This window comes from Marmota monax, unplaced genomic scaffold, assembly GCF_021218885.2.
Source record: "Marmota monax isolate L192 unplaced genomic scaffold, Marmota_monax_Labrador192_F-V1.1 WCK01_AAM20220418_F8-fsc00016, whole genome shotgun sequence".
Lineage (NCBI taxonomy): Eukaryota > Metazoa > Chordata > Mammalia > Rodentia > Sciuridae > Marmota > Marmota monax.
Window position 1 is genome coordinate 16,586,407 of NW_026695209.1, and position 23,037 is coordinate 16,609,443.

Sequence of the window (23,037 nt, forward strand, 5' to 3'; positions counted from 1 at the left end):
AACCAATTACTTGAAGCTAGTCTTTTATTTCTTTCTGATAGCAATTTAGTCAAAATATTAAATCTCTAAAAAATTATCCTTCTAAATACGTAATTAATATTAAGGTTTCAGGTTGATAAACTTCCTTTTAGATTCAAAATAGACAAACAATGCAGTTTTCCTGTTAAATTTCTGTTCCCCAAAGTATTTACTTTTCAAATAAGAACTCCCAGCTATAGAAAGAAGTCTGGACAATGAGGAAAAGAAGTTGTGGTTGTTAGCTGGAAACAGGGAGGATTAACTAATTTTACACAGGTGGTTGATGATTGATGGAGGTGGAGGCATTTCAGAAGGAAGTTAGTATTGGGGAAAGAGACACTCTACCTGTGTAGCCCAGCGAATTGTCATCCTTATCAGAGGTGGGGATTGGCGTCCCTTGGTCGGTCCCCCTCTCTAGGTCTTCAGGGTCTGTCGGAAACAACACCAGAGCTGCTGATGGGGTCACAGTAGTAACAGTAGTTGCCATTTCGATCACAGCATGTCCAGACACAAGTAAATCCACATGTGACAGAAAAACACACAAGGACAACACACAGCACACTTCATCCTCGCCCCTCCTGCGGCACACTAAGCCCTGTGAAGGTCTCAGCATCATGGTTTACAGTTTCTACTTCTTCCCCTTAATTTCCCTAATTCTCTGCTCTGCCTGCACCTTTGCTGCACTTCAAAGCAGGCAAAGGGCCCGACTGCCCTCTGTGAGGCCGCCAGCAGGACTGAGCGAGCATATGGAGGAGGGAGAGGGCAGGGTGGCTGAATGCTAGCATTGCTAATTTTCTACCTTATTGTTAATCAAAGCTATTGACTGTGATCACTCCCCATCATCGCTTCATCTCCTGGCAATTACAGACTCCAGGGACTGTACCTCATATGAGAGAGGGAGAGAGGGGGGAAAAATAGGGTCTTCTCAAGGAAGGGAGAGGATGGTAAAAATGTCCTACTTTTTCTGAGAAACAGTGAAGAAAGTGATGCGACATCACATCTTTGAAACAGCAACTTCCCATCTAAAGGGCTGAAAAAAAATTGGCTGAATTGAATGCAAGAATAAAACAGCATCTCACTTAGGATATTGTGCTTTGAATATTTAAAAGCATTCCAAATTCCTTGAGATTCTAGGTTACAAGCTTCCACGTAAGCATTTTCCTTCATCTTATTTTTCTCAGATCAAAAATGCTTTTTGTTAAACATTTGAAGTTGCACATCTGTTTTCCTATGTAAGATTTTAGAGACGAGGCTAAGCACAGCCCTCAAGTTCAATATAAGAAAGCTGAGGTGCAGCAGATGTATGTTTACAGTAGCCCAGTGACCCCACTGCTAAATTTTGCTTGTGTTCAATCACTGTATGTGTCATACCTATGTGTGTTAGATAAATATGAGTAGAATCTATGGCTCCACTGCTGATAAGCAGACCACAGACACAATAAAAACCAAGTGTGTACCTCCCTAAATTGAATAACAGAAGAGTCATAGGTCATTCAAGTTGTAATGTTCTGCAGGCTTTTTATCACCTTAAACAGCCATCTACAGAGGCTTTCTCTGTCTGAGCAGGGAGGAAGCACAGCTGTTTACTGGAGAAGAAAGCTTGTCACTTATGAATGAGGCAGTGAGGACCTGCAGGTAATACCTCTCTAGGAGCATCACAGGCATCATTAATTTTGTGTCTCTGCTTGTTTTTAGCTAGGTCGACACATTTTGTCTCAGACACTGTTATTCAGGAGTGATTTAGGAATTTTTAAAAGAACATTTAAACCTGAGTCTGTCTGTGTTTGTGAGTTTTGCATGTAGCATATGCATCTAATCTCCGTGTTCTCCCTCCTCCCTACCCCAAGTGTCATAATAAAACTGATGTGGATAAAGTGTGTGGGAGGGGAGGCCTGAGATCCATGCAGACAAAAGGGGAAAAAATGCCCATCCTTGCTTTATTTATCCTTGCCTCTCCACTGATGGCTTTGTCATGTTTACCCTTAAAATCGACTTTGGAACTGGCAAGGCAGTGCAGGTGTCCACTCTCCTGCTAGCCTGATCACTTATCCTATGTAAGTTGCTTAAGTCAGAGTTTTAAGTTGTGTCCATTAGAGGGAGTGGGAAGCTGGCCTTTTTTGTGTAATGTGAGACATATTAGTTACCACAATGTTCGGCCACAAACTAAGAAACTTTGCTACTGAGGCAAACCAAATAAAAGAGGTTGATAGACATAAACCGAAGTTATTTGTTTAAATATATTGAAAGGCTTTTAAGAAAAGGGGCAATTCTTGCTGCCTCACATGTTTGCTTTAAACAATGCAATGTGTTTCATTTTATGGATTAATTATTTTTAGTACTAATGCAGATTTTCAAAGAATCCTGTTTTTCATTTATGAAGGTGTAGTTTATTTAATGTAGCCACACACATTTTTAATCACTCTGTTAAAAATGCCATGAAGATTCATCCAAATCCATATCATGAACTAAATTAGCTTGTTCACACAATATTATGAGATCTTGGGATGCAGTCTGTAGCCCTTTTGCTATTGCACCTTTCCTGAAAATGAGGGTTTCATAATAAAGCAACAGATACGAGGAAAGTGAGTTTACTGTCATTTGAAGAGAGATGCCTAAACTGTTTAAATGAGATTTTTTTCACCTAACTCTAAGTGGTTTATAAATTTGCTCTCTTGTTTCCTCCCACCATCCTTCTGGCCCCCTTTTAGGCTCAGAAAAGAATACACTTTGCATTAATCAATGAATTTTACCATATCTATAAAGCACATGCTGTCGACCTAGTCCTGCCTTTAATTAATGATATGGGAGACCTAAAGGAAACAAAAGGTACTATTTTTACTAACTTCACTAATTTTTTTTTTCCTTCTCCTAACTTCCTATCAAAAGACAATGATAACATGAAATAGCCACTTGAACACTGCCTGTGAACTGTAGGACTAATTCAGAGTCCAAAAGATATTTACTTAACATTTTTGTTAAATTGTATTGATTATGCAAACCATGGACTAGAAGATAATGAGGCAAGAGATTATTTTGTTTTCCCATATTTGAAGGAGGTCTGGTTGTACCCCACCCCTGAATTTAGGGTCATGGATGCCTGAATTGAAGTGATACAGCTGCAAATGATAAAAGCCACCATCCCATCTAGAAATGCTTTGGCACTATAGGTGCTGGGTTTTATGGCAATAGTGTCACCATTAGATTCCCCAGAGTCAGATACTCTATTTACTTCTCACTTCTACATCTATCCTCCTAACACTGACCTAACACTAAAAGGCATTCATGAAGAGAGAGCAAACCAGGAAATTTTACTTAAAGGATGGACTCGAAATCTGAATCAATTAAAAAATACAAAACTTGAATTTTCTGCACCAGTATCATACTCTGTGGAAAAAGAAATGGCTATAAATAAACTGAACTGTTGTTGTACTCGCTGTCTTCCCAGTATCCATAAAAATATACAAAGTATTTTTAAAATATAAAAGCGAAATTGTGAATCATAAAATTCATAGACATGCAAGGTTGGAAATTCATCAGATGGAGACTCATATAACAATTTTCCACCAGATAGGCTCTTGCAGAACCATTTGGACTTCACTGCTTTTCAGAATTACCAACTTCAATTTTACAATTAAGTCCTGTTTTTATGTTTGGTTTAAAAAAATCCATTTTTCATATTTTCAATTCTTTGACTCTAATTCTGACCCGTGGGGTCATATAGAACCAGTGATTCAACTAATGACTTGCTTTTGTTCCCAACAAAATTCCTTAAATGCTTGTGTTTCTTTTATAAGATTCCTGATGTCTTCCTTTCTTTACAATGTACTCTCTATAGTGTAGAGATATCTTTATCTGGACTAACAGATTCAAGTTTTTTTTTAATAAGATGAAGCAACTTCCACATTGCTCAATTGGATGTTCTACCAACAGCTGATATTACCTCCACTGACAGTTCAAGTGTGTGTAAGCTGCAAGAAACCTCATCTGTCCCAATACTGATGCTAAATGTGTCACTTCTCCTTCAATCTACGCCTTTTCTGTATTCCTTACTCAAGTTATATATTTTACATGGATAAGCAAAATATTTTTAATATTTTACAATTCAGTGAAAGATTAGTATCTGGAATGAAATTCAAACTTTGACTTATAGATTTATTATTCATAAAGATTTTGTTATTTATTTATTTATTTTGGTGGGGGCTGTATACCATACTTAAACTAGCATTGTATCAGATTATATAAATGTACACACATATATTATATATGTCTATAAATATAATATATATAATTATATATACACACATATGTATGGCAATAGTGTCACCATTAGATTCCCCAGAGTCAGATATTCTGTTTACTTCTCACTTCTACATCTATCCACCTAACACTGACCTAACATTATAAATGCATTCATGAAGAGAGGGCAAACCAGGGAATTTTACTTAAAGGATGGACTCGAAATCTGAATCAATTAAAAAATTAATTAAAAAATAATCAATTAAAAATACAAAAAATACACGTATGTAGCTTTATAATATATTATTTACATCATATAAGTTATACAATATATACAGTCTCCCACAGATAAAGCAAAAACTACAAAAGGGAATGGAGACCTATCCCTGAATATTTCACCATGCCAAAGTATCAGTCCAGAGATTATTTGCTAATGGCAAAGGAAAAAATATACTTTTGAAATGGAGGGATGATCAAACTTAGTATCATAATAGTGGGTAATTAAGAGTGCAAGAACAAGCCTGATACCTTCCTAAAAACAGCGTTCATCCTCAATTCAATTGAGAATTAAGACCCAGCTTAAAGTTTATGAATAAAAGTGCCCTTAGCTTTTAGAATACACATAGAGTATAGTTAAGAGGTGAGATGTCATTATATTTTAACTTACCTTCAAATGATTAAGAAAAAATATCTTGCAAGAAGGAAGTAAAGCAAATATGGCATTGTATTAATAATGACCTAGTCTAATAGGAAGAGCACTCAAGTTTAAATGATGGTGCATGAAGACCGAGTGGTCTCCACAATGTGCAGTAGAAAATTCTTACAGTGATGCTCTCCTCTGGTGATATGGATAAAACAGCTAATATATATTTTTTAATATTGCAAAGACTCATGCAAAATAGTCTTCAACATATATGTCTATAAATTGTTCATTACACCATAGTGAACAGAGTTCTATTGTGGGAATATAGAGGCCTAAGAGAAGATCTGTGGTTTAAATTATGAGTTTTATGTATTTATTTTTTAAGTTTTAGTTGTAATTCACAGCTCCAAAACATAAGGATATTCAAACTTGCCCTTCCTTTCTGTCATATTCAGTTATACATTAAACATGAAAGTCTTTCTTTTGCCCTACTATAAAGTGTCAAGCTGGTTTCTTTATAGATTTGCATTATCACTGTGCAAAGCTTTGGCATTAATTGACATTTTGAAGATGACCATTAATAAAAGATTAGGGAAAAGCAAATGAATATAAACTACTATCAATATGAGAATTGTGTTCTACAAATTGGATCAATTCTCATTGATTCCTTCCTACTAATCAAGAGGAATGCAGGGAATGAGTCCTTTAAATGGGGGTACTGAGAGCATTTAATTAGAAACCTAGGCAGTGAATTATGAAATTAAGTGCAAAAAATTATGTGAGGTTGAAATCTGCATTAGAATTCTATAAGAGCAAATCAAAATTAAATACAAACTTTTGCTCTGGTCAAAAGAATTATTGACTGTACATTATTATTTGCCTGAGTCTTCTGAAGTAAAACTAAGGGGAGATATTTGACTTATGTTAAAGAAACAGAAAGAAAAAAATAATAGTTGCTTGTATTACTTATTTTTAAAAATTCTAAGAATGAAGCAATTTTAAAAATTCACTAATAAGACAGACAATTTTGCTGAAATATACATACTATAGAACATTAAATAGAATATGTATCAAGATAAAATATTGTGCTACAAAGTATCAAAGAAACTATTTCATTAAAGAGGAATTACTGTAACAGAAAATGTGTTACAACCAGCTCTAATTTTACCATTATCTTTCAAAAATTGAAGAACCTTGGTTATAATGATCCACATGGATAATGATTGTTAGAAAAACGTGTTTAGATCAAATAAAACAAAGTGTAAAAATTGATGTAAAATATGGGTCTAAATAAAATTAGGGACCGATTTTTCTTTCAAAAATTGAAAATTTCATCTTTTAATATGATAGAGGAAAAGAACTCCGAGAAGTTTTGTTGTAAAATAATCTTCATGATAGAGTAGCCCATTTCAACCTATGATATGAGATACCAATTTTGTATTATAGAAAACAACAGGTTTGCTACAATGATCTCAAAATTCATGTCACTGCTTTTTCTCATTTTCTGCATTAGGTGATTAAATAATTAAATGAGTCAAATATGAGGAAAAAGAGGTAAAAACTGTACTGACTACAGTCACAAATAACATTTATATAATTTTAAAATTTATTGAAGGTAACCTATCAATACCATTCAACGTAGATTCCTGCATAATTTTTATAGTTCTAGTAGGAGCACAGCCATCATCACCATTATCATCATGACTCTCATTAGATTCCATTTTTGAGAATCTGAAACTACAGCTCAGAAAAGTTCTCCGGCCTCGGTCACACAAAGATAAAGTGTGGATTTGAAATTTGATTCCAGAGGATTCTTAACTCCCAAGCTTGACTCTGTGCTACATTCCCATGGCTCCAACACTCATCAGGCTCATTCTAAGGAACTAGATGGTATTTCAATAGCATCTAAACAATTGGGCACCAGGTTAGAGATTCTTTTCCAGTCTCTGAATGATAAGATTGGATAACTTCACAAATCTGTTTCTCAGCTCTGTTAAGCATATCGCTAGGGCTTCTTTCTGTCTCCTTTTAGAGACAAGATAAAATGAAGTATTTAATGAGGTAGTCACTTGTGTTTAATCAAGAAGCACACAATATAATATTATTCAAAGGACATTACAAAACATAAGGCTTTGTTTACAGTGTTTTAAAATACGTTGATTTAGGGATTAAAGTATTCTGTAGATAAAAATCAAGATATGTTGATTCTGTTTTGACAGTTATTAAAAATTATTATCCAATGACAAAGATGCATCTTTTGGGATTAGTTCTTGAACTTAGAATGGTGTTTAAGAACAAAGAAGGTAATTGATGTTATTTTGCTAGAGTCAGAGTTTGTGATGGAGGTAACTTTTCTTAATAAATGAATATGAATTATTTCCTTATTGGGAACATTGTTCTTTGCTTGTTTACCTAAAATATTATAGTCACTGTAAATCAAATTCATAACTGCATTATGGGGAATTACTATTTTTGACAGAATATCATCTTTCTTGCTCCCCCACACTGCTAGATGCATATTCACATATTTTTTTTTGGGGGGGGTGAGTACCAGGGATTGAACTCAGGGGCATCTGACCACTGAGCCACATCCCCAGTCCTATTTTATATTTTATGTTTTAGAGACAGGGTCTCACTAAGTTGCTTAGCGCCTCGTTTTTGCTGAACTCGCGATCCTCCTGCCCCAGTTGCTGGGATTACAGGTGTGCACCACTGTGCCCAGCTTTAGATGCATATTCTTGAAAATAGAGTATTGTTCAACTTAATTCCAGTGGGGATTTTACTGCAGTTTTCTACTTGCATATTAAAAGACTATGACTGACAAACTGGATATAAAATAATATGTAAGAAACAAATATGTAATAAACAAATAAAACTGAAAATTTTGTCATATTAGTAAACATGAAAGCATTTAAATATTGCCAGGTAGCTAAATTGTTTTTACCTACAGGTGAGTAAAAACACTGATTTATTTTCAGATATAGACCTGTGGAGATATATATTATATTATATTATATATATAGATATGATATAATATATATCTCCTGATTTGAATGAATGGGGTGCATTTTTCTAAGAGGTTGCCATTGAAACTGAAGCTCTATGACACGTATTTGGAATGGATATTTGGTTTGCTGATGCTACATCCTATTTCTGAAATTCCAAAAATATTACAGTTCTGAAAAAAAAGTGGTTAGAACAACTGCACAAAAATTCTCAAGTACAGTTTTGTTTGAACCAATTTTGGGGTACATCTAACTACACCAGATTAATGAAATCTGACTAAATAGACACCAGGCATATATTTAAGCAAAAAAAACATGACGAACAAAGAGAGTGTAACAATTCTACTAACATAAAGTATACTACTGAAATGTTAGGAAAGTAAATGCTTTAGTAGATAAATCTATGATTCAGAGGAATACAAATGCAATGGAAGAAGCTTTTAATTCATTTAAATTCAACTTAATTTGACAAAACAAGATAGAGTAACTTCTGAATGGAAATCATTCTATTGATGGAGAAATGCTCATAATTTTAAAATCATTTAAAACAAATCATTTCTACTAGATCTCTCCTAGAAGAAACATAGGGTAGAACTTTTTAATAATTGAAAAATTATTCTTCAACAGATAACATACTTTTATTCTTTGATGTTTGAATATTTGCTATAAGAACATCAAGGAGGTTTCCAAGGAAATAATAAATGATGATTATTATATCCTTGAATAATTAGAAACTAGGACAATTGTCCAGGTGAGGTCTACACTTACTTAAAACTCTCTTTCATCTGATGTGACAGGAAACTTGGGTGGGGTTCTATTCAACATTCAGGGATTTTCTGCCTTGGACTTTATCTATAAGAGTTAATTTCTGGTCCATTTTACTAGTATTTCTGGCTCCCTCCGTCTGCTGACTTTTTTGTTATTATCTCCACCCACTTTGCCCTGGTATTCAAAGGTTTTTCTTTTATTGTGTTCAGCATCTGCTACCATTCCACTCCCTTCCAGTCAAAGCATAAGGTAACTTCAACCCAGGCTAATTAAATGGTGCTTGAAGTTAGTTAACAGGTGGTGTCCCAGATGGCCTTCTAGTAAGAAAGAATACATCTCGCATTTTAAGGGGTAGTAATGACACAGTAGTGATATCTAAATTAATAGAATGCTTCTTTTTTCAATCAATAATATGGTGATGGAGAAACAGGAAGAAATCAAATCATTCCCCTTTTGGAGAGGTAGCAGTCTGGGTGTAAAGCCTGATGAGTAAGTCTGGAATTCAGAAAATAAATAAATAAATAAGGCCTCACTAAGCTGGCTTTGAATTTTTGATGCTCCTGTCTCAGCCTCCCAAGCCTTTGGGATTATAGGCATGTACCAGCAAGCCCAGGGGGAAAAAAAATCAAGTTATTTACCTGGCATTTTGAAATTGTTACAAGTAAGCAGATACTATGATTTATTAAGCAGTATTTAGGAGCCCCTAGTTAAACCTGTGACTTCAGATAAGCTTCTTCATCCATTAAATAAATGGATAGTCGTAACTATTTCACAGGAAAGTTATGAGGACTAAATAAGCAGGTGTTGTAAAAATCTTATCATAGTCCCGAACACCCAGTAGAAAGTCAGTAAATGGAATCTAATATAATCAATCCAAGTTGGAAATCACTTTTAAAGGAATAATTTAATCATTTTTAAAACCATACATATTTCCTCCTGAAATATGAAAAGAATCACTCTATTTCTATTTTAATGTGTCAATTTGGAGTTTTTGTTGGAGAAAAAGTGAACAAGCTATCTGTTAAAATTCAAGGGAAAAATGGATTTTGAAACTTTCTTTTCTGTCTGGCCTGCTTCCTCTGTCCCCACATTGTTTTTTCATCACAATTTACATGCTGTACCCTCCCGAATCTTTCAAGAGTTATTTCCATGGAAACAGCATGTTGTTCTTATGGCTGACTCCTTGAACTGTAGAATTTGCCTAGCTGTTTTCTGCTCACAAAGATGAATTTATTCTATTGAGAAAAATAAAAAATCCTAATATTGAAATTCCTCCCTTGCCCACTGAGGTTTGAACCTGTACCCACTTTCTGCTTCTTGTGTGAAGGGTCATAAGTGGCACTTGGTGCCTCGCTGGGGTATGGGGAGAGTGTGAAGCATCTGTCAGTTTGGCCCAAGTCAAATGATAACTAAGGATTCCTCGTCTCCACCTGCGCTCCCTCCAGCATCCCTCCCTGAGTCAGGATTGCCATCCCTCCACAACCATTAAGAGCATCTCCAAGGCTGCATGCATTCAACTGCTAAAGGGACAAATTTCCTCTACAGTCTCTTCATTGTCTGCCTTTTTCTAACCACAGTCACGGTTTTGCACTCTTCATTCTAATTGTGCTTTTGATTATTGGGGTCATTTTATTCCTTCAACTTTCCTAAAGGTCACAGGGATTAGCTGTGTCGGATCAAGGACCAGAGAGAGGGTGAGGCTTGTGTCCATTCATCTACCTCCATTGATTTCCCCCCAGTGTGAGTGAGTGGCAACGTGGTTCCTCTCTTTTTTTTCTTTAACCATCAGTTGTTTTCACCTCCCTCTCCCCTTCCCCCTCTTCTCCTAAAAGGAGAGAGCTTTGTGTAGCAATGGCATGGCACAAGTGGTTTCAGGGAAGCAAATTCAGTGTTGATCAAATTAGCTTGTGCTTGATTCTTCCACCCGTTATTGTTTCAGTGGGTTTAGCTCAAACCCATTGGGCATTTCTACTTTTTTTTTTTAATTTTAATTTTTAGATGTTGATGGACCTTTATTTTATTCATTTATTTATATGTGGTGCTGAGAATTGCCTCACACATACTAGACAAAACACTCTACCACTGAGCCAAAACCCCAGCCCACATTTCTTCTAACATTTCTAAAGTTGCATTTTAAAAAGGCATTCCCTTTCCTTACTAATTCAGTCTGATTAATCATACACACACGTATTCCACATATTCATAATAGCAGAGATACTATTAATCCTAATTACACACTATATATATAACACATAAGCTATTTTTATTCTCTTATCCATTTAATTATTTTTTAATTTTTTTAGTTGTTGATAGACCTTTGTTTGTATGCTGAGAATCGAACCCAGTGCCTCATAAATGCCAGGCAAGTGTGCTATGGCTGAGCCATAGCCCCAGTCCCTACATACATTTAATTTATTTTGTTTTTTGCCCTACTGACTCTCAGACATCAATTTATCGTTTTAGTGGGAAAATCTGGCAGCCTTTATTCTCACAAGTACTTTTACAGTGAGATGATATGTCTCACTTGGACTGTTTTTCCACAAGAGATATTCTCACTGGAAATTAATGGAAATGTGTGAAACTGAAGACAATACAAGTGACTGCTTTTAAGGGAATTTGGATATGTATGTGTATGAGGAAAGAGTGAGGATCTTGAAAAATAAACAGCTCCCCCTCAACCTAAACACCTTAAAAGATATTGGGTTGGTTATATCATCACTCATATTCAAATTCTTGCACAGTTTATTATGTGAAAACATTTTCTGAGCAGCAACACACCAGACTGGTAAGGAAGTCCGTGCATAAGTGACAGTCAACATTCAACTGTTTCAAATGCAATAGGTGGAAGTCCTCAGTAGATTTTGCTTTTTCTAGGAGTCAAGTGAGTGGTGGCTTTTTATGTGGTGAGATTATGTGCTTGGTTCAGAAGGAAGATGTTCATTACAAAACATGGCCTAACAAGCAGGAATGAATTTCAAAAAACTATACTGCACATTCAAATTGGAAGCTACTGAACCAATTAATTTATCTTTTCTATTTCATGTAATTCATAGTACACTTATTAGCACACATGGAAATATGCTGATTCAGGGGCCTCTGCAGTAATGCCTCATTTGACCATTTCCATCTTGATTTTTGACTTCCTATAAATGTTAAGAGTGGAAACAGCTTAGACAGACCAGCTAATATAAAATTTTGTTTCCAATGATGCAGCTTGTCCATAGATAATTTTGGTCAGCACATGTATGAAGAATTGATGAAAAGCTTAATACCGTAACTAATACTGTTTCTATTGGGCTTTTTGACCACTTTTTAATAGAGGTCAGAATTTTTAAAGAAACACATATTCTTATAAAATGGGAAAGGGAACTGACTTTTATAGATATGGAATAAAAATCTGCTGAGTTCTATATATTTCTAAAATAATGGTACTGTGCATGAATATTTTAGGAAAATATTATAGAAATCATAAATAAATGTTTTTAACTTTTGTGGTTGGAGAAAAATAAAATGAAAAAAAAAATCTCTGTGTCTAAAATATTCAACATTTGAATATGTTTTAAGACTTCAATATAAACCTTTAAATCATTATAGGGGGAATCAGAAATGATCCTAAGATTGACAGGTTTTATTTAACAAATGGGTTGTGAAACTTGCATTAGCAGTAAATTAATGTAAATAAACCAAACATCTAAGTTTGTATACCTTTACACTTAGATTTTCTTAGATAAATCAGGTATTTGTTAATATTAAAACTTTACATTTGGAATGTATATATGAATGCTTACTTATGATTCTAAAAATTACCTGGTAACTTAACACCTGGTAACTAAACCTGCCAAAAACCATAAATCTTTCATTGACTATAAGTTGCTTACAGTATAGCTTGATTCAGTGGTTCCTAGTTAAGAAGAAACTCTTCTAATTGTACATACTTCTGGCACAGACAACTGGGTAGAAAACATGATAGTGAAAGAGAAAACACACAAAAAATAAAAAAATGTGCCAAAGTAATTACACACAATGCAGTGAGTTGACTGATCATTTAAAAATGATAATAGCACACCATTTCACATAAGAGAATAAAGAAAATTCTTTCAGGTTGTTGCATGGTTGGAGTTCATTCCTTTTTATTGCTGTGTAGTCTTCCCAGGTAGGGACTTACTACAGTAGGTTGATCTTTTGAGGTATATCTGGGTTTGTTTCCAGTTTTTGACTATTATGAATAAATCTGCTATAAACATTTGTGTACAGGTTTTAGTGTTAAACATGTTTTCATTTCTCTGGGATAAATGCCCAGGAGTGCAATTGCTGGGGCATATGGTAGTTGATTAGTTTTTTGAGAAACTGCCAAATCGTTTTTCAGAATGTCTCATAATCAGTCCATCAAATTTTAAAAGGCATGTGTGTATTAACACTGAAGAAATATTTCCATGGTATTAGAATTAAAGTTGAAGCTCAGAGAACTCTTTATTTCTCTCCTCTTCTCTCACTTCCTCCCATTCTCCTGTCTTCTCTTCCCTCCCTATTACCTTCCTTCCTTTTCCTCTCCACTTTCCTTTGTTCATAAGTGTGTATGAAATATTAATAAAAGGACCCTATGTGATCCTGATTTGAAATTAAGGTATGTAATATTGCAGCTTTGTAAGTTCTTGAAAAATGTTAAAATTAGTTTTAAAGGATGTTCAAAATTTTACAGGCTTTCCAATACCTATTATTATCATCTTACATTAAAAAGAAAAAAGTACCTAATTAAGAACAAAAAAAAATGCAGAATAACCTTTCTGGTTCCATTTTTGTTTTGAGAGTGACAAGCTAAAGTCAACCAATAAAAATCAAAGATAAGAAAACCACAGTAGAAATTTATTCTGTTACTACTGTAACAATCTATCTTTTATAGAAAAAAAAAATACTACATGTTAATTGTTCTGAAGTACAGAGTGAAGCACACTTGGGATCATGTTACCCAAACATAAGGTTTGCATTCTAGCCTAGTCTCTAACTGTAGATGGAGGCCTGAACAAAACTGCTGATTTTCTGTATGTTCTACAGAAAAGCTTATTGCTTTTGTGCATCCTCAATATTTCCACATGCTTTCTATTATGAGTTACTATTCAATTGCTATAAATGATCAAGGGGATTTGGTTTATTTGTGATGATGAAGCTGTAACAACAGGTTGTCAATAAGTTTTAAAATATCAATTATTAAAGTATATGGGTAAATATAAATTTACCCATATAACAAGGAGATTTAATTCAGATAATATAGGTAGTTCCCTATAAAGGCAGTTTTCAAAAATAGATAAAAAATCATTTATAATCTTGAAGTTTTAGGTTTATGGAATTAATAGGCATTGAATCAATATAAAATTCTTATTATATAATATATATAAAATTCTGTATATATTACATATATAATTCTATATATATTTTATATATATTTATATATATTGCTCATCCCATTTTTTAAAATATAAAACTACAAGGAATTAGTAGAATATCAAACTAAACATGACCATTTTAAATAAATATATTTAACAAGGAAAATCTTGTGATAAGATTTTATAAGAAACCTTATGTCCTAATAAGTAGATTATCAAGCTACTACCATAAAAGATGATGTAAGAAAAAAAATTGTTGCCCAACTGACCTGATCAATTTCTGTGAAAGAGATTGAAAGGATATTGATGGGGGTCAGACAGTGGATTGTACAGAATTTAAACCACAACCTTTTATTCAATAACCCTGACAGCTTGGGAGATAAAGTTCAGGTCACATAGGCATTATTCCCCTCATGGCTTGATAAAATAAAATAAAGCACACTAAAGAAATTAAAATAAAATAAAATGATCACCTTCCCAGTGTTCTCTGAGTAATATGGACAATGACTGAGATAAAAATTGGGATAATTCTATACATGATGCAATTAGATTTAATAGGTAAGAAAAAGTAATGTGCTCTGCTCAATCTCCTCAACCTTTGAAAATACTTCAAATGGATGAATTCATATTAAAGATGAAGAAGAAAATGCCTAGTTAATTAAATTGCCTGAGATTTTTATACACTACCTCTAATGATGAAATAGCAAATCTTTACGTCAAATAAAATAAAATAATTTGCTTTGTTGATTTAAGCAGTCTTATATCAACAAAGGCAATACTGTCACAGAGCTGGGAATTGCTCCTACCACCACTTCCAAGGTCCACCTGTCCTTATTTACCTTCCAAGAGGGGTCTGGGAATGGATGTTTAGAATATTAGGTAGGTCCCCCGGGAATAAGGATGGGGAAGAATAAACCAAAGAAGACTTTTAGAAAGGAAATAGTCCAAAAAAATAGAGGCCATTAATCTATGAGCTATATTGATTTCTTATCATTTTTGTGAACATAATTGCAGAAAAATATGTTTATTATTATGCATTTTTAGGACAAAATGTAGGTGTCAGATAAGGAACATAGAGATATGGATCTATAAATATATGTATGTATTTGGATATGCGTGTATGTTATGAACATATGTATATTCATTCTGGAATTGTATGAAATATACAGATATGTTACCAGCCAAAAATATAATTTTTATAATTGATTTTTTACTCATACTATTTTTTTTTCATTGCTATTCAGAGCCATATATAGGTCCTTATTCTCTGGGGACCTACCTAATATATAATGTATACTACTTTATAGAACAATTAAAATTAAAAACAGGAAAATATGAAGATTATTGAGAAGAACAAAGAGGAATTTGGAAGAAACAGATGAAAATGCCCAGTCTCAATATCTAAAAAAGCTAGCATAGATATTAATGGATCCTAATTTTTTACGGGGAGTAAAAAGAAATTGGTTAGTTTCCTTGAATTTAAGAAGATAGAGCTAGAATGGTCAAAAATATATATTTTTTTCAATAATAGTTTTAATAACATATTGACACAGTGTAATAAATGTTTCTAAAATGTAGAAAGAAATGTAAACATTAGCTTAGGCAAGAAATGCCATGAAATGTTTACATATCTTTGAAAAACAGCATAAAATATTTCTGATCAAAACTAGATGGGTACATAGTAGAAATGCGAGTTCACTTTTCAAATAGTAAGTAATGATAGCAAAAATTTGAGTCTAAATTCTAATTCATTCGTTTTTATAGGGGGTTACTCCATACCACCTGTTGGGTAGCAACTTACAATGCCTGCAGTCGGTAGATAATGATTGGTTCAACTACTCAAAGACTGATTTTGCTCTGTCTTGAACTTCCAGTTATGCCTGCCTTAGAGATAAATTTTGCAAATTACAAATTTCAGAAGGCATTTTCCGTTTACCAAAAAACAAGACGGGTTGTCTGTGGCCATTTTTTTTTTTGAAAAAGATACATAAATGGAGCAGGTGAATTTTCATATTCGGAAAATGAATCATTTCCAAGAGATCAAAGAGGCTGAAGATAAAATACCCAATATTCTGGCAACCAGTTCCCAGGGCAACTATATTCCTTACACAGCTGTTGTCCCAGGCTGAAATTAGTTGCTTAGAACTTGAGTTAAATAATCCCCTCCTTCAAATGACTTTAGGAAATTGGGTGTTAGAAGACCCAATTCAATCAAGTGGTCCTTGAGCAGAAAAGTGCCTTCCTTTGAATGGAAGGAAAAGTTTGATCACATTTAAGCTAATCTATCATTTATCATACCCAGTGGGTGAGATAGTTAATGACTCTATTGATCCTTTTTGGTGCTTAGTTTTATATACAGCACTTAACCAATGTGAGACTGAATATGGGATCTGTTATGCATTTGCTATTGATGCACCTAAATTATTATTTTTATTCCTGTAGCTATTGATTTCAAAGAGGAATTTCACAAGAGCTTTATGTAAAATTGCATTATAATTCTTAGATTTTCCTTTTTATATTATTAGGTATTTTTCCATACCTAAAGTTAGCTTCAGAGCTTTTTTTACTAGGTAGAAAAAAGAGCATTGAAACTTTTCCAACAATGTTGGACACAGATGTTCAGAAATAACTGTTTTTTTTCTCTTTCTATACCTGACTCTGTCATATCCCTGCTGTTTATTTATGCATTTTTCTATAATATTCTTTGATTCCTACCTCTTGTTAGATGGTCATATAGGCTAATTCTAGAAAACTATCGGTTTTACAAAAAGTCAAAGAAAGAAATGGGAAGAATTGGAGGCAAAATAGACACACAGAAGATGCAAATCTGATTAAGTAGCTTCTGGAAGCGAAGGGGGTTCATGGTAAAAATGAGAGGGAAGACTGCAAGACTTCATACAGAATGAATATTGTGAGAAATAACTGCTTAAAAATAAGTAAAAATCATAGCAATAACATGTAAGCCTGGAAGTGGAAGAAATATCTAAGATAACATGGCATTGAAAGTACAAGGCAGAACAAAGTGACTTATGAATCATGTGAAAAAGAGACAAGGTCAGTTTCTAGGTTGAGCTAAACAGTGCACTTTATGCAATTTATATATGGCTTATTTGTGAGTATTCCTGTGGAAATCTGGATGAGTAAACATAAAGTAATTTTCTAAACCCTGAAACTGAGGTCACCATTAAATAAAAAAAGTTCAAATGGTACCCCCCACCAAAACTGTTTTAACATTTATTCCCATTCCTAAGAAACAGTAACTGAAATGCTTAATTTCAAATATATATATTGTCTAATAAGATGATGGATTAGTTGAACTGGATAATGTTGATATCATCAATGATTATAATTAAGACATGGCATGAATATAACTTCAGAATTGAGGAGCTCAGAAATAGTAAAATCAAAGATATTTTCAAACAGTGGTGTACTGGAGTCTCATATACCAACTCTAAAGGAATCCTTAGTTCCCTGTAACTGGAATTTAACAATTGTCCAATAATTGTTCCCAAGAATCTATTCTGAACTTTATGTACATATTGGTACCTTGATAGCCCTGATAGTAGGTGCAATCAGCATAGGAACCAGTAAAATATAAATAAGTATTTTTTTCTCAGGGAGCCAGTAAACCTTTTATCCACTGTAATAATATGTTAATTACACTCTAGCTTAAGAATTACAAATTCTAGACTTAGTCTTAATCAGTGAGAGCTTAAGCAAAGTATTTATCAATTTTTCAAATTTCCCAATATCCCATTTTGAAATGCTCAAAATGCATTTCATTGTTTAATATCTGCATGATAACCTATTTGGGGTATTGATATTTCATAGTTTTAATAGAGGTTTTATATAATTCCATCTTCTCTCCTTTCTTAGCATATTGGTTTAAACTTTTTTCCCCACTCTTTTATAGTAGTGGCCTAGAATTTCCAATATACAATTAATTCAATTTCATTCTGAATGATGATACAGATGTTGCAAGTAGTATATAATAATAACATACTCCCAGTTCCTCTCTCCCATCCCTAAATACTTAGCTGTCATTCATTTCACTTATAATATAAGCCTACTTGAGAACAAATAGGTAGATTCATTTCTTTTATGTATAAGCATATATCCAAAACATTGTTGCTATTAATTTTGAAGAAACATTTTTAGATAAATTAATAATAAAAAATAAAAATCTTCTCTTTCACCTTCACTTACTAATTCTATGCAATTCATTTTTTTCTTTTTTTAAATTTATTTTTAATTGACAAATTTTGCATACATTTATGGAATATATCATGACACACATATTGTAGAATGGCTAAATTGAGCTAATTAACACTCTCACTATCATATATTTATTTGTGATGAAAATGCATAAATTATTCTTTTATTTTTGTAGATTTGCATCCTTGACCTTTCATTCTCCATCTCTCCAGAGAAATTTTTATATTTTCTAAAATGAAGGTCTACTGGGAACATATTCCCTTAGTTTTGGTTTGTCTGAAAGAGTGTTTATCACCATTAATTTTGAAAGTTAATTTGCAGGGTACAAAATTCTAAATTTTCATGGTTTTATTTTTGGTCTAAACACTAAATATTTTACTCCAGTGCTCTCTTTCTTTCATGGTGTCTGAAGAAAATTGAACATGTCTTATCTTTGTTTCTCTATAGGTAAGACTTTTTTTTTTCATTTTGAAGATTGTTTTTCTTTATTTTGATTTTCTGAAATTTGAATACATTACCCCCAAGAGAAGTTGTTTGGGATATTTTCCTGCTCCGTGGTTTCTGAACTTCTTGGATCTGTGGTTTAGTGTCTGATTTTAATTGGGGGAAATTTTTAGTCATTATTGCTTCAAATATTGCTTTCCCCTCCCCTTTTCTGCTTCCTCCGTTATTACCATTACACATGTGCTATGCCATTTGTAACTGTTCCATTATTCTTGGATATTTTGCATTATTGTAGGGTTTTTCTTCTTGCTTTGAGTTTTGAAAGTTTTTATTGTCATATCTTCAAGCTCAGAGATCCTTTTCTCAGTCACCTATAGTCTATTGAGATTTGCATCAAAAACATTCTCCAGTCTCTCTCTCTCTCTCTCTCTCTCTCTCTCTCTCTCTTTCTCCCTCTCTCTCTCTCTCTCTCTCTCTCTCTCTCTCTCTCTCTCTCTCTGTGTGTGTGTGTGTGTGTGTGTGTGCTGGGGATCAAACTCAGGGCCTTGTGCTCGCAAGCAAGCACTCTACCAACTAAGCTACAAAATATATGCAAGAAGATTTGAAGTTGGTGTCAACATACCTTATAAACAAACAGAGATATGAAAAATTGTGGTATATATGTGTATTAAGAATTGTAATGCAAAAAAAGAGTATATGTATAATGGCATAATTTGGCCTGAAAATACTTTATATACTGCTGGGAGCCATTAGCCAAGTAGGTGTGACAATTTCCTTGCCAGCGTACCCCATGTTGCAGTGACATTGAATGTAGGTGACCTTGTTCAAGGACCAAGGCGGATTAGGGCGTTCCCGGTTTAGGTTCCAGGTTTAAGGTTTAAGATTATTCCTGCTGGGAATAGGGCGTATCCTGCTGCCTGAGTTCCCCTTGAGTTCTCATGGGATTCAGACAGTATATTTGGGAGACAGAAGCCCAGTGGATGTGGATTTGGGCAGAGAACGTGGATTTCCCCAGAACGTGATTGTAGACGGCTGGTGTGAGTTCGGGAATAAAGAGTTGCTGTTTGAATCTACAAGCTGTGTGGTGGCTTGTGATTGTGTGCCCAGCCAGACTGCGGCAATATACAGAGTTACAAAAACTTGTGCTGTAAATAGGTAATAATGAGTGTAATACATTCCACTATTGTCATGTATGTAAAAAATGAATTAAAAAATTCTCCATTTCTATTAACAGTTTTTTTTTTACCTCTAACATTTCTTCCTGATACTTTCTTAGAGCTTCTGTTTATAGTGTTCATCTGTTTGTTCTTATGCATAGTGTTCTTTTCCCAGTGGAGCCTTTGGCATATTGATCATAGTTTTTTTTTTTGTTTTTTTTTTTAATAATTCCAACATCCTTGCCATATATGAAATTGCTTCAAATTTTCTTTCTTTCTTTCTTTCTCTCTCTCTCTCTCCCTCTCTCTCTCTCTTTCTTTCTTTCTTTCTTCTTCTCCTCCTCCTCCTCTTCTTCTTGCATTTTAGTATGCTTTGTAGCTTTTGTTAAAATAAGATATGATGCTTTATGGGAAAGGGACTAGGCAAATGGGCCTTCAGTGGCGTGGTGGTAAAGTGTGGGGAGGGGAGTGTTGTGTATTTCTGTAATTAGGTCTCACTCTTTGGTATGCCTGCGCCCCTGGACTGTGAACTTCACTTATGTGTCTCAGTCTTTTTATTTGTTCCATAACTGGGACAGAATGACTATAGGAAGCTCAAGTTGGTATTTCCATTCTTCCAGGTCAGTTAAGCTCTGAATATACTCCAACAGGCTAGCCACTGGTAGGCTTCCTGAGGGTAGGTCTCCTTAAAAAAAGAATGACCTGTCATATTTCAAAATGGTGCCTTTCTCCTCTCCTTCCCAGAAGTACAAGTTAGAGATCCTTGAATTAAAACTCACTAAAGAGTGAGGCCCCCAGTCACTGGGTCTCCTGGCACGTTTAACTCTGAGACCTGTGAACACTAAGCTTCCAGCATTTATCAATTGCTGTTTAAGTTTTCTACCCAGATACTCATACATGGAAAGGCTTTTCCTTTAGTAAACTGTGATTTTTTGTATCTGCCTATCTGTCACTAAAATTTTGGGAGCAGTGATTTGCTTGCAATCTCACTTCTATGATGGGTCTTCGAAGAGTTGTTGTTTTTTCAGCGTGTTTAGTGTTTTACTTGTTGGGACTTTCAAGTGGTACTTTCCAAGATTCTTGGATGTCACACTGGAAATCCGAAGTCCAACCCTTTTTATTTCAATGTGAATGTGAAGCAAAACTCTGTCTACATGTGTGTTTTGAATTTTGTAAGCAAGCTTATTTTGTTGAGTGATTTTTAGCAACAGGTAGAGATGTACCTTGTAGCTATTCTAGGTTCAATTCCATAACATTGCAGGAAATGGCTCACATGAATTTTTTGGTTCACTAGTATATAAAAAAATTATGCTTACACTATTTTAATCTATTGAGTACATGATACATTATGTCTAAGAATTTACATACCTTAATTAAAAATACTGCTAAAAAATTCTAATGATCACGAGTCTTTAGCATATCATGATCTTTTTGCTGGTGGAGGGTCTTGCCTCATTTTTTATGCTACCAACTGATCAGGGTGCTATTTACCCAGGGGTAGGGTGGTTGTGGAAATTTCTTAAGACAACCGTGAAGTTTACCATGTTGACTGAATGTTCCTTTCATGAAAATTTCTCTGTTGCATGCTGTTTGTTAGGATAGCATTCTACCTACAGTAGAACTTATTTGAAAATTGGAGTCAATTCTCTCAAATCTGTAATAAATTACCTTTGGTGATACCTTTTTAATTGTTTAACTATTTTTTCAATTAAGTTTATGAAAACTTCTAAACGACTTGTTGTCATTGAAAGCTGTTTACAGCTTCTTCACCAGGAATGGATTCCTTCTCAAGGAAATACTTTCTTTGTTCACTCATAAGAAGCAGGTCCTCATGCATTCAAGATCAACTGTAAGAAGGTGCCAATTCAATTCCATCTTCAAGCTTCACTTTCAATTCTAGTTCTCTTGCTACTTCCACCACATCTTTCTTAAAGTGTGGACCCCCCCCCCCCCAAAGTTATCTCTAAGAATTGGAATTGACCTATTCCAAACTCCTGGTAATGTTGTTATTTTGGCTTTCTCTCATAAATCATACATGTTCTGAATGTCATTCATAACAGTGAGTCCCTTCTAGAAGATTCTAAATTTTCTTTGCCCTGGTGTATCAGAGGAGGAACTATCTGTGGCAGTTATCACCTTACAAAATGTATTTCTTGAACAGTAAGACTTGAAAATTGAAATTACTCCTTGGTCCATGGGATCCAGAATGGATGTTGTGTCACCAAGTATGAAAACACCATTTATTTCATTTCATATCTCCATCCAAACTTCTGGGAGACCAGGTCCATTATCACTGACAAGTTAAAATTGGTCCAGACTTTGTTGCTACATTTGTAGAACAGAGATAGAGTAGATTTAGTAGAACTTTTACGAGTCCCTGGGTTTTCAGAATGGTAAATAAACATTGATTTCAACTTAAATTCACCAAAAAGGGAGTTGGCCTGCGCTTTGGAGCCTGAATGCCAGACACTGAGTTCTCCTCTTTGACTATAAAAATTCCAGATTACATCATTTTCCAATATAAGGATGATTTATATAATTTGAAAACCTGTGGTTTAGTGCAGGCACCTTCATCCTTTATCTTAGGTAAATCTTCTAGAGAACTGTTGTGGTTCCTACCACTGCTGTTGCTGCTTTGCCTACAATTTTACTTCATAGAAATGGCATCTTTCCTCACACTTCTTGACAAAACCTCTGCTAACTTCAAGCTTTTCTCCTGCAGTTTTCTCATCACTCTCAGTCTTCACAGAATTGAAGAAATTAGCCCTTGCTCTGAATGGGGTTTTGGCTTAAGTGATTGTTGTGGCTGATTTGATCTTCTATCCTGGTCACTAAAACTTTCTCCATGTCAGTGATTAGACTGCCTCACTTATCATCTGCATGTTCACTGGAGGAGAAGTTTTAATTTCCTTCTAAAACTTTTCCTTTGCACCTAAAATGTGGCTGCTTGGCTCTAGAGGCCTAACCTTGGGCCTGGGTTGGCTTTTGACATTCCTTCTCCGTTAAGCATAATCATTTGTGGCTTTTCATTTAAAGTGAGAGATATGTGATTCTTCCTTACCCTTGAAAACCCAGGGGCTATTGTAAGGTTATTAGCTGGCCCAATTTTAATATTGTTGTTTCTTAGGAAATAAGAAAACTCAAGGAGAGGGAGAAAGATGAAAAAATGG

General features: G+C 34.3%; 1 protein-coding gene across 5 annotated transcripts in view; it reads right to left on the bottom strand.

Annotated features, from left to right (window-relative positions):
- Positions 1-23,037, bottom strand: part of Robo1 (roundabout guidance receptor 1) — a 1,045,885-nt gene that overhangs the window by 483,489 nt on the left and 539,359 nt on the right. For 4 of the 5 annotated variants that reach the window (XM_058574582.1, XM_058574581.1, XM_058574578.1 and 1 more), the window contains exon 3: positions 364-447. The exons of the other annotated variant lie outside the window; for it this stretch is intronic. In XM_058574582.1, the coding sequence (XP_058430565.1) occupies positions 364-447 (84 nt within the window). The remainder of the gene's footprint in view (positions 1-363; positions 448-23,037) is intronic. 5 annotated transcript variants of the gene reach the window in all.